The sequence below is a fragment of the Sabethes cyaneus genome, chromosome 2 (assembly GCF_943734655.1).
Source record: "Sabethes cyaneus chromosome 2, idSabCyanKW18_F2, whole genome shotgun sequence".
NCBI classification, from domain to species: domain Eukaryota; kingdom Metazoa; phylum Arthropoda; class Insecta; order Diptera; family Culicidae; genus Sabethes; species Sabethes cyaneus.
In genome coordinates, this window is record NC_071354.1 from 5771083 (window position 1) to 5784577 (window position 13495).

General features: G+C 43.1%; 1 protein-coding gene across 1 annotated transcript in view; it reads right to left on the bottom strand.

Annotated features, from left to right (window-relative positions):
• Nucleotides 1-10855, bottom strand: part of LOC128733583 (dual specificity protein phosphatase Mpk3) — a 52881-nt gene extending 42026 nt beyond the window's left edge. Inside the window, exon 1 of the mRNA XM_053827268.1 lies at nucleotides 9909-10855. Coding sequence (XP_053683243.1) covers nucleotides 9909-10299 — 391 coding nt within the window. The 5' untranslated portion in view covers nucleotides 10300-10855. The remainder of the gene's footprint in view (nucleotides 1-9908) is intronic.
• Nucleotides 10856-13495: the final 2640 nt, after the last annotated feature.

Below are 13495 nucleotides of genomic sequence, written 5' to 3' on the forward strand. Positions count from 1 at the left end.
TTGGCGAGTCTATAAGTGTTATACAGACAGACAGGTTGACAAGCACAAATTAAGGTGAAGATCGTCAGAGGCCAGCTGCTTTTTTACTGATTTCAGTACTTGTTTCCACTATCGTTTTGTTTATGCTAAGTCGCTAGTAGTAGGTAATAATCTGTTATGAACAATTATGAAACGTAGAATCGCGTATCTATTTTTGCTGTTGAACGAGATCCGACAATAAATTCTATCATATAAAATGTTGTTTACGGTAAATTTTATTATCAGAGAATTTTATAAGTATATTTTCGACACTTTACGACCGTTAATTTTATAGTGAAAATTATTGGCCAATTTCACTCTCAACGTAAATATGGCATCACTTCCGTTTCCTTGGTAACGTATCAACAACGACGGTCGCGGATTCGGAATTGCAATCGGAATGAAGTAAAGTTTTTCATATCAAATCAAGTGAACAGTTTGGGCAAAATCATAATAATATCTTACCAGATAACTGTTTGGGTGGTAAATTAAAGTTTTCTGTGTTTCAAGTTAAGTTTCGCAAGTGATGTGATGAATGGAACGGCCGAAAAAAATTAAAGAAAAAGACGACGAAAAAGTGAAAATATAGTGATGAATTTTAATAGGGCAGAAATCTTAGTATTTAGTGTAAGTTAAGCCCCAAAAAGTAATAGAACCTATAGAATGCAATGTTTAGTGCTTCGAGTTGCTAGATCTGATTATGGCTAGCAGGTTAGTTGAACTAATTTTATTTTTATTTGTGATGGTTTCCCGAGTCTATGGGAGCATGTTGATACACTGAAGAAGGGAAGGGAAGGCTGATATTCGGTGCCATGCTGACTGCCATAAATGGACTCTGACGACCTTGTTCTTAACGACAGCTCTGAAGCCTCAAGACAAATGTCGGAACGAAATAGTCAATTAAAATTTTTAAAGATTCGCCAAAATTTACAAAATTTCCCATTTTATTAGCGGACAGCTCTGCCCCTGATTATACAAAGATAGAAGCTAGATTGTGATAGTAGAAAAAAAAATAATCTCACTGCTTACTAGTTCAAATTACCAAATTTTCTATAGCAAGTTCAATAAAATTTTTATTACTGTCTCGACAGCTAACCGGAGTAGTTTATTCTAGGCTAAGTTTCAAACTATTTTAAAAGAACTCACTCCACCACTCCAACGACAAATTCTCATCTAGGCGGAGGGGATTCTGCACCGATCCTGATTCTGCTAGGCCGAAGGCCGTGAACTGACCTACGTGGAACTTTGCGGTCCAGATGTTCTTGGAACTGGAAGATCTTCTTTGGGAAGCAGTCAAGCCGAAGCTGTATGAAAACGGAACTCCAGCTAACTAACACGCCGCCATAAGCATCTCTGTCGGACTTTCGCTTTTATTCATTCATTCATGCACTGCGATGAGTTTTCGCGAGTGTCTATTTAGCTAACAGTCACGGTCATCGTTCTCGTCCGTCATTGCAACCCGAGCTGCTGATACCTCGCGAGGGCTCGCACTGCCACCCGTGAAAAGAAAAAGTAATGCATCCCAGTGCACCCGCAGTCCTCACGGGCAGCTGTTTGCTCACGAGTTGTTTGACTCGCGAGTGGGCTATGCAGAAAGACGATATGAAGCTGTGCGTTCGCGATTGGGTAGGCAGCAAAATGTCTGCACACAGCAACGGCGGCCGTTTGTCTTACGCTTGCGTGCGTGGCGTAAGCGTTGAATGTTATGCTTCTCATACTCATACTGTTGAAAAAACTGTCGAAGTTAGTGGAACGAGCGGAGTGGAGGTGTAACTGCCTATGAGGGTAGCTTTCCTTGTCGGGAGCCCTAACTACCAGCAACTCGAGGGAAGCGTTCATCAGCGGTATCATAAAAATGGCACCCCATCTACGAGGTATCGGTTTCACATGACGGCGACGAGTGGATCGGACCCAGGAAAGGAGTGAACGAGATGTGCAGACGCATACGCAAGTAACAGACCGTGGAAGAAACCAGACAAGAAGAATGAAGAACCGATTCCCTCTGATGATCTAGCAAAGGGTAGCAACGTAGGTGGTGCCATAAATTTGCTTCCCATTGACCTCGAGATACGATACTGGTCTAATAAGCCAGTCGTCGTATGTTCGAATCTCGGCTAGGAGAGGCGGTTAGAGTCACCGCAATTGTCCTATACTCTAACTGCTGTCGGAGCGATTCTCGGAGAGCTCCACGAGTAGCAGTGGTACAGTCGTTCCTGGCAACCAAGAAAAAATGAAGGTTTTCTTCAAAGGAAGTATGATGTTCAGGTGAATCCCGGTCAAATGTGGAATAACGGTTATGTTCGGTAAGGATGGCATTAAAGTTATTCCCGGATGGTAAAATAATGGCTATTGGAAGTGGAAAGCGTGACCTATTTAAGCTGAAATAGCTGCAGTTATCAGAAACCCTGGCGTTTTCGTCTCAGGAGAGTGCACAGACAGTCTGTAACCGATGAAAGATGACCTAGTTTCCGGAGTCGAGTACGTAACTTGGGCAGTGTTCGTCGAAAGCTAATTATGCAGTGGATTAACCTGAAATTCAAATCCATAGACCGCAGCAGGAAGCGACAGAGAATTGTCGTACTGTACTCCATCCTCTCCATTAAACCAAGAAATTTGCGGTTAGTTATAATCACAGCAAATGAGAATTCTTTCGTCTAAAGATCCTTTGTCACGTTATTCATGGATTGAGAGGATATGCTCGTCGATAAGTCTGATAACTTTACTTCTGTCAGGTGGGATGTAAACTGCAATAAGCAAAAACTTCATTCCACAGATGACAGCAGAAACACAGTCTCGTTCAAGACAATTTACAAGCCCAGACAATTTCTAAGTCGGTTTCAGCTAGCATTATATTACACCATAGTTGCAGTCATTAGATGCAAAGAGTAGGTCGTTCACTTTATTTCTTAAGCCTCGCACATCCGCGTCATTAGCGTGTCCAAAACAGAACTCCCTGCACGTAGAGATCCTAAGCTGGAAACGGGAAATACATCAGCGGAAGAGGAATGTTCGGATTACAACTGCACTTGCCTACATAACTGGGAAGCGTAACTTGGAAGATCCCGTCATCACACCAACACACAAGGCAGGGACGACAGTGGCGGAGGGATCGAGGGCTTCCATAATTCTAACTTTAATGCGTGCCGCGTGACCTTCAGGCAACAATCGATGAGCAGTAACTAGTTGAGATGAACTGGAAGCGATTTGACGACCAATGGAGGAAGAACCAATACTATTTGACGTTCACGGATGACAAAACTTGACGGGTTTTTGACACACTCTCCAGCGAGATAGGAGGGCAATCGTCGTCAACTTTCAAAACTCACTCAACCGCAGCTGATCGTAACACAGTCCGTCTAGATCTGGGGGATCCATTTCCGTTCAAGGAGGTCTTCGAAGTCAGAAAACTACCAGCGATAAATGACGATGAATCACGCACTGATGTCGATTATGACTGCCCAAGAAATGACATGACCATCCCTGCGCTCCATCCACAAACATCTTCAAATCCAGCCGAGCTACAGGTGTTGCAGCGAACCGTAAGGAAGTGCTACCTGATTGGCAAGTTAAAACATTTTTTCTACCGCAAACATTCTAACATTTTTTTTTACCGTTTGGAGCAGCGAATGACTGCAAAACAGTCAACTAACAGGCAGTCATCGCACTAACGAAAAGTCAGTGCGCTTTTGTATGACAATACTACAAAAACAACCACCAAGAAATCGGTCGGACGCTGTCCGTCATAACGAACATTCTACTTGCGTCGGACCGATGCCGAGCGACAAACTTTTACTGTGGGTAGTCGATTTGAAGACAAAAAGAAAGACGAAAAAATACGTCATCTTATGCTCCCAGTCTCCTGAGAAGTCACATGAACTGGAGGCGGCAGATTTCGCAAGCGGCAGATTGACTGCATTCAAAAAACAGTCAAATGAAGCGCAAGTTGAATGCAGAAAGCGTACGGATTCACGCAGTTACAGTCAACTTGCGATCCCTTTTTAAGTACTGCCTAAAGCAAGCGTACAACAGTAGGGACTAGCAGCTAGACGACAGTTGAGCAGTACAGATCCACGAAACGCATCCGAAACCGTTAGAGGAGCGAAGTTGAGTCCGGATGACGAGTATTTGTCTCTGATTAAGAAAGGTACTTAAGACCAGGTCGAATTGCTTCTGAAACGCAAGGCCTTTGGCGGCAAATGAACATTCAAAACGAAGGAGGACGAAAAGCGGTACGGGAAGTTCGTCGTGGACTTTGATAAGGTGTTCGCTCCCATCGCCAGCAAGTGACTCTCCGGACACTCCTTACCATTGCAAGCCGATGTGAGATGTTGGTAAAGCATATGGATGTTATTTTCATTGGAAGCTTGATGAAATCACCTGCATGAAGACCATGGGAGATCCAACACAGTCTGCATGCTGAAGAGAAGTTTGTATGGACTTAAGCAATCCGCTCGTGTCTGCGACCAAAACATCGAAGCAACTTGCCGGAAGATGTGATTCAAGCAGACAGTATTTACAGCGACACAGTTGGACTGGCAAGAGGTCTATTTATGGCCATAAACTACATCTCGGGTATACCGCTGCGGGGTTGGAGATGTTCGCAGACGCGAACTGGGCAGACGACCATCGAAATCCGAAGTCCAATTCCGGTTTTTCTTTTATTAGACTTGCAGGAGGTGTCATCAGTTTTGCATCCCACAAACAGAAATGAGTTGCGTTATCATCAACAGAAGCCGAATTAGTGGCATTGACTGTAGCGTGGCAGGAATTAAGCTGGATTTGGAAATTGCTGATCAATATGGGCGAGAATATCTTCGAGTCAAAGCTGCATTCGTTTGGTGAAAAGCGACAGAATTGAGAAACGATCAAAGCACATCGAAACTAAATATTTTTACGTACGTAAACTTCCGAACTACGTGAACTACGTGGAAAGCACGGTGTTCAAAATAACGTTATCAAAAAATAAAATAGGCCATTTAAACGGCAAATGCCAGTTGGTTTGCATTGTCATTCTACACCTCTGAGCCAATTTTTTAAAAAATCGATCGACGAAAATTTTGAGTTACGCCCTTTTGAAGTTTGAAAGGGCAGATTGCTCATATAAAGTAAATAAAAATCTTCAATGACACTTCCAAAATGAACGTAAATCACAGCCGGTATTAATTTTTATGCAACATATGCTCATTTCCGACCATTTTAGGAGTTTTACGCTGTATTGGGACTAACCGGAAATGTTCCGGATTAAGTTATCGTTGTGAGAAATGGTCAGTATAGGACGTGAACAACTACTTATCATGCAACACCTCAAATTACGCCAGAATTTAAAAACTAGATCAATCCAAGTCAGATCAACTACCTAGAACCATGTTGGTTGTATCTAGACATTCGAAAATTTTCTTGAAAAGCCAGTATAATTACGAAAATTCAGATATAAAATGGTAAAATGGTAGATATAAATGGCGATTTATGGTGGCTTGAAAATCACGTGACAACTTGAACTTATTATACCTGAAAATAAAAATCAGGTATAATGAAACGAGCCGATATAGTCCTTTTAGGGACCTTTTGGTTTACAAAAGGATGGCGACCGGGTCCATTATAGGAATTCTAGTGCATTTTGCATTCTTTACGGCACGTGTCTTTTTGCAGCAGTTTTGGCCAAATAGAAGGCATTTTGCTCTAGTTTTCTCGACATAAACTGGTTTTTTCACCACAAGAAAGCTAAAACCTACCTTCATTTGACAAAAACTGCTAGGAAAGGACACGTGCCGAGAACACCATACCACTGGAATCTTACAAATCTTTATCTCTCTTCTAAAATCAAAAGATTGAATCTAGTCCAGCGGCAACCACATAAAAATTTAAGATTAAGAGGGTTACTTACTTACTTACTTATGTGTCCATGTCCGCCGGTTCGGCAGAACAAAGGGATGAAATCAGAGATCTCCACTGCTGACGGTTACCCGCCATGGTTTTTACCTGTCGCCAGGACAGGTTCTCGTCTACAGCCCGGATGTCGTTGGCTAAGCTCCGTCTCCATGAGCCTCTGGGTCTGCCTCTTCTACGCTGTCCTTGTGGATTCCAGTCGAGTGCTGCTCTGCAAACCTCGAGGGTTACACCTTGAGGAATTATTTCATTTTACGTTGAATTTTACAGAGAAGGTTGAACACGCCAGTGGAATACAATGGTTATTGTCTATGATTGCACTCTCTGCTTGTGGAATATAGATGGTAGAAGAGAAAATAATCTCTACTTAATCGTACAATCGCTCTAACCAACGCACTAGAGATTATGGGCCCAGCACCAGTGAAATCCAGTTTCAAGCTATTTTGAAACGAACACGATAACTCCAACGACAAGTTCTCAGCTAGGCGGTTCGTCAAGTCGTCAGTCTATACCACTTCTGCTAGGCCGCCGTAGAACTGGCCTACGTGGAAGTTTGCTGGGCAGACGTTCTTGAAACTAGAAGATCTCTGGAAATGGATCACTGGATCTCATGCTTCTACCGCAGCTGGCGAATTATGTCCATAGAGGGCGGGAAGCTACTTTTGCGAAGGACGCCTGGTCAAGGTTGGAAACAGCGTTCGAGGACACCAGTTTGGCACGAAAAGTCGGCTTGTTGCAAAAACCAATAACAACGTCCCTACCATCATCTACTCCATGGAAACGTCGACGTGGACGATGGGTGGATCGGATCTTTTCTACTGGCCTGAAGAATACCGACCAATACCGCCTGAAGAATACGGCCATTATCAGCGCTCGACAATTCCGGAGTGGCAATTACCGGAGACATCATAAAATCCAGACTGTGACTTCTGAGACGACTGGGAAATATCCGATGTCCAGAACAATTCCAAGTCAAATTCAGTTCGGATTTCACATCCCGTCTTCTTTTTAAAACATAATGTAAAAAAGTCCTAATAGTGGAACTCCAAACTTTGAATCCGTTATCCCACGATTACTTGGTGACTTTCTGTCCAATACTTTTGAAAGGTCGGTACCCTACCTTCTTTCTGTTCAGTTCTTAGCACGCCAGTGACAAGGATGGCATTGAAGTTATCAACCCGGAAGGTGAAATAATGACCTACTGGAAGTAGGAAGCCTATGACCTATTCAATCAGCTGCAGTCATCAGAAGCCCTGGTGTGTTTGTCTCAGGAGAGTGCGGCTGCGGAGATGCAGCATAAGAGTCTGACTGGGCCCTGTCAACTTCTACGGCTGAGAGAAGGTGTGTGTGCTGATAATGATGAAAGGGTCCATGTCCTTAAAAGTCACAGCAGCTTTCTTACATGCCATCGTTGCAGTATTGTAGGTAAAATTTGTAGGTTGTAGGTGGTATTGTAGGTTCTTTCGAAGCAAAGGACTACCCTCCGATTGTTTTTTTTAGACAGCCAACTCGAGCCTGGGACCAACGATACTGGATACTGGAGGAAGCTACGCTCGCTCTGCAGCAGCTGAGGGCAAGCGTACAACAACAGGGACTAACAGCCGGACGTCGACCATCGAGAGGGCCAAAAGCAAAACTTCGGAAGGACGCGATGGACCAAGAATATTTGTCTCCCGTAAGGCCATTGATTGCATATTTAATTGGATTGGACATTCAAAACGAAGCAGGACGAGAAGGAAAACGTAGTTCGCTACAAGGCTCGACTAGCAGTCCGAGTTCTGACGCTCCTTACCATCGTAAGTCGGCTTGAAATGTTGGTAAAGCATCAACGCAGTTTCCCGGAAGATGGGAGCCGTCGTCAACGGATTCAAGCGATTGAAGACGACAATTATTGTATTGATATGGTGCGACAATACGATCACAGTAGGCGTTTCAACTGTCAACCGCAGTAGTTTGTTCTGCGGCTCTTACCAATTTACAAAAGTTTTACGCAAACTATTAGCTCTATCAGTGTTCTCGAGACAGAAAGAAGTTTGTTCAAAAGTTAAATATTCGTCGAGAATGACTCATTGGGATCATTAGGATGAATCAAAAAAAAATAAAAATGATGAAAATTTCCATAAAAATATAGCGTAAAAAGCGGCTGTACTAATCGATATTATAGTTTTCCAGTGAAACTTCAAATAATTGTTATAAGTCAATTAATTTCTATTTTTCTATTGATTTTTAAACGTTCTGACTGACACTGCTGTATAAATGAGTATAAAGTTGTTTATGGAAAAATTTCATCTCACAGTGAAAACGTGGATATTAAACTTAAACCTGACGATTTGTCAGGAAATCTGAACAAAGTTTCAACGCTGTTTTCATTTAGTTCACATTTTTGTGGTCATATTGTTTGCACTTTCAAAGCCCCTGCAGCCCCGCTGTTAAACATATCAGTGTTTTATCAGTCCAGTAGGACCACTGATGCATCGGTATTAGTTATCGGAAAGATTCACAATACAACCACTCAAAAACTGTGTGGCATTACGTACAGACGGCCCAAAAATCACCTTCTACAAGCGTCTCCCATCTTAACCGAAATAACAATAAAAACATACCGGCCTGCCTGGATCGAAACCTGTTCGAGGCTACCTAACAGTTCAATCGATAGTCGTAAATCTAAGAACTAAGACAGACATCATCGTTCGTTACCAACCATCAGCAGAAAAGCATCAAGGCATCCCAGTACCTCCTCCCGGTGGATGGTTGGTCATACACCGCGACCGCCAAGGCCGCCTGTGCCTGTGCTTGCTCGCTTGCTTGCTTGTGCTCGCTTGCATGCAGCCAGCCGACCGACGACGCCCGCATAGCGCGTTTTAGCCACTCCGAAAAGGAATGAATGAAAATCATCGTGTTAGTGAGCATGAAAATCGCATGTTTGCTTCTTGCCGTTTCCCAGCCCACCCCCTTCCGACACCGTTTTCGGGTGTACGGGTACGACATAAAAATGTGTATTGACATGGGACCAATCTACTAGCTCCAGTCTGCTGACTGGTTGGTTTCTCAAATGAATGCTTTTCCCCTAGGTACTATTGTTTCTTTTTTTTCTATGGGTGGGAAAGAAAGTAGACACTGCTGGATGGAGCAGAAGTAGCAGAGGCACGGGTTGAATGACAGTAGTGGCAACAGGGCGGCATTGTAGTATATAGTTGTTCTCACCGCCTGCTACGGTATGCCCGTTGCACCAGCGAATACCTACTTGTTCCGTTGTTCCAATAAACGTGTAGGTTGCTTTGGTATGATAAAACTGAATGAAATCATGCCCGTGGGCAAGACACATGGGCAGGGTGCCGGACGTTGGCTGTGAGACATACTGGGATGGATGAATAAAATACATACATTATAGGGGTGTGGAACGGTTTTGGGTGAGGTCGGGACGGCAGCAGCAGGAACAGGGAAAGGGCGTGTGGAGTAATCGACTGTAAATATATAAACAATGCGCAGGCGCGTTTTATAGCTGCTGCTGGACTCAATTCGCTTCCGATGAAGAAACATACCGATACAACCTGTGTATTATTGGATTCGATTGGTGTGCGTGTGTATGTGTCATGCGAGAGCTTATGCGGGACAGATTTTTTTTAATGAAATTGACAGTTTGGATCGCGGTTGGCGTTGTGCTGTTGGGTGTATGGGAATGAAAGACTCATTGATATAATCTCGCATTTTCCTCTGTGTGTGCGCTAAGGTTGATACATGACATGATGTTGGTGTAAACCACCACACGCACAGTCTGGTAAACTATGAATAATAATTACTGCTCTAAACAGCACAGCAAATGTTATTTCCTTTTAAATCAATTAATGATGAATGGTGATGACTAAGATCTGGATCACATCAATAAGGAAATGGCTTTAAATGGATCCAGCTGCTAGTGGGACGGGATGAAGAATGTTAGGTTGGGTGGAATGAACGGAAACTGGTTAGATAGCACAGAACTAAACAATGTTGTATATATTAACCTTCAAGACACACGACACGGCAGCCATCTTGCTTGAGTTTTCTGTGCAACACGTTGATGGTAGTGTCATTCGTCGTCTGATTATTGTAGCCCGGATCGTTGATCACCACATCGTTGCTATTGTTGTACAACACGAAGGTACTCTCCTTGTAGCAGGACAGAATCCTTTCCTTCAAATCACGACACTTGATCGTCGAGGTAATGTCGATCTTGCCAGCGGCGAACCGCCGCAGCATGATGCTTGGAATGCTGAAATTCACCGCCGTACGGATGTGGCTTTCCGCGAACTCATTAGAACTGCGGCAATCGAGGATGATAAAATTTTTGTGCGATTTTCGCAGCTCACTGTGCAACTGTTCGCTGGTAATAATCTCTATGTCGTGGTCAGGCATTTTGCGCTAAGAACACTTGCGAGAACAACACACAAATAGCAGAGCACTACTCTTCTGCCGTCTACTAGCAAAGCAAAATCAGATGCTTTCACGGTCAAAGAAACAGAACAATAACTCTATTTACTACTAGATTTCACTCCGTGGAACCGAACAAAACTATCCTTAAACTTTGCGTTCTGTGTGCCACAAAATAATAGTCACTTGGTTTGCGGCGTCATGTTACTTCTCCGCACGATGCCTCCGCGAGTGGAGCAAATTGCACAAATTACACGATTTTCCTTTCGATACACACACTTTTCCTCCAATCCGGAACACTAGTTTCGCCCTTTTTTCCGGACAATGAAAATAAAATCCTTACAAAATACGGTACGACTTTCTTCCGATTACACGAACTAGGCAGAATCTATACAGGAGAAAAGCGACTTTTTTGTATACACCGAGATTAGGTCTCAGAAAGCAGAGACACGAAACAGAGGCCACGAACAGGCAGAAGACACGGTCGGCACTACGAACACAGCGGAGACACACCACAGAACGGATCCGCACTACCGCAGCGTTTGAAACGGCTCGCCCCAGTCCAGAGCTAGTGGAGTCGCACTTCTGCTGAACGAACTTCGAAAACGAATAATGAATCGAAATGGCCCGTGTAAACCTGTTGGCTGTGTATGTGCCGCTTGCTTGTGTATAAGCGGGCTGACAACTAATCCAACTATAAACGTCCACCACTCTTACTCACGTAACAGAAAGGGCGCACAAGTGTGTGCGCCTCCTCCAATCCAATACCGACGAAGCGAACCAAGCGAACGGAACATTGCGTATTTGCGCTCTCTGTCATCGCATGGGAGTTACGTTACGACGGATTTTGACAGGTGCCGTTACAGCGAGGGAATGGACGGCATAAAAATTACATCGAAAACAAGCAGAAAAAATATAACGAAAGCAGGGACTGTTAAGCATTTTACGTTCTAATCTGAAAAAAAAAACAAGATTTGTTAAATAGTTTTGAGAGTTTAATATTTTTATTACGTTACTAGCTGACCCGACAAACTTCGTATTGCCACAAATTAACCTGTGTTGTACATAAATCATGAATCAAGGATGATCTTTGTCACAATCTCGAGTTTTGCAAGCCCCCCAGTGGGCGGCGCTTCTGACGGCGGGTCACCGGCAACACTCGCGACCGTCTCGTCCTGAATGATCTAGTGTTACTATAGATAGTTTTTGTGGTCTTGTATTGACTAATGCTTTATGGAAGAGTCTCGAATTTCTCGAGTTCGATTAGTTTTTGAGTTTCGCAAAAATTTCTGTTTTATTTGTATGAGAGTCCATGCCCCGCTACCACAGGGGTGAGAGGTCTCTAACTATCGTAAAATAAATTCAAGACTCCAAAATCTCCCACATGCCAAATTTGGTTCCATTTGCTTGATTAGTTCTCAAGTTATAAGGAAATTTGAATTTCATTTGTATGGGAGCTCCCCTCTTAAAAAGGGAAGGGGTCGTAATTCACCATAGAAAAAATTTCTGCCATCTAAAACTCCCACATACCAAATTTGGTTCCATTTGATTGATTAGTTCTCGAGATAAGAGGAAATTTGCATTTCATTTGTATGGAAGCTTACCCTCTTAAAGAGGAGATGGGCCATAACTCGCTTTCTAAAGAAGAGAGGGGTCTCAATTCACCATAGAAAAAAATCTTGCGTCCAAAACCACTTACATGTCAAATTTGGTTCCATTTGCTTGATTAGTTCTCGACCCAAGGAACAAAACGGCAGCACCTAAACAAGCAGGTGTGGAATAAGAGTTGTTTGATAGCATTCGGTGCTGAATAAGCGAATTTGCTGAATTGTCTGTTGTTTAAACGTCATAACCTATATTTTTTCAAGCTTCTAATCAACATCTATACGTTGTTATATAAATGCGGAATAAGAGTCGAATAAACGTTATGCAAACGTATCGGCAGTACGGCTAAGAGCAGGTGTGGAATAATGGTCGCTTAAAAGCTACCATGAAAATGCATGTCGAATAGACGTTGTGCAAACGTGTCAGTCAAGGGCAATTGTGGAGTAAAAGTGGAATAAGAGTGGAATGAGCATTGCGCAAACGTAACAGCAGCATTACGGAGATCAAATGTGGAATAATAGTGGAATAAGTGTGGAATGAGCGTTGCGCAAATGTATCAGCAGCATTGCTGAGAGCAAGTGCAGAATAAAAGTGGAATAACAGTGGAATAAATGTTGTACAAACGAATTTGCAGCATTGCTGAAAGCAAGTGTGGAATAACAGTGGAATAAATGTTGCGCAGCATTGCTGCGAGAAGGTGTGGAATAAAAGTGGAATAAGTGTGGAATGAGCGTTGCGCAAACGTATCAGCAGCATTGCTGAGAGTGAGTGTGGAATAAGAGTGGAATGAAAGTTGCCCAAATGCATCAGCTGCATTGCTAAGAGGAATTGTGGAATATGTGTCGAATAATCGTCGTACAAACGTATCAGTAGCACCACCAAGAGCAGGGGTGGAATAAAAGGTGCTTGATGGCAGCCAATAACACCAATAACTTGAATGACACTTTATACTTTACACTTTATAATTTATGCTTTAAATTTATGTTAGGTACACTTTATTTTTATTTTATTTTATTTTTTTGGTACATTAAGAATAGAAAACATTTGCATAACCACTTTTAGCCGCCGCAAATCTTTGCTGGTCGTGGAAATCCTTTTAAGTGTTGCCTGTACGGTGTGTATCTTTTCCCTCGGTGTGTCGTTGTCCCTCGTCGTACCGAAATTTAACTTTAACAAACTTATATCCAAAAGCAGCCGGCTGCTTGACGCTTTGCGAGTTACTCACAATGGATTTACTCAGCGAGATGAATTCCGTCGGGCTAAAGCCGCCAGAATTGTTATGATCGGGTGGCATAGTGGCGATACCACCACTGCTCCCGCTGCCGGTGCGCGAAAACACCACTGCTTCTCGTGCCATCCGCTGCTCTTTTTTGTTTTCTGGAAGCTCAGGACTATCTGCGTAAACTAATGACGGGGTGACAAAAGTACTCCTCCTCTGCGGTACTAACACGAATCACTCCTGCTGCTAACTAATCACATCACGAATCACTACTGCTGCTAGTCACATCACTGCTAACTAAATGAACAATCGCTAACCGAACATTCTGGATTTCTGGTTTCCAGTTAATTTTATTCA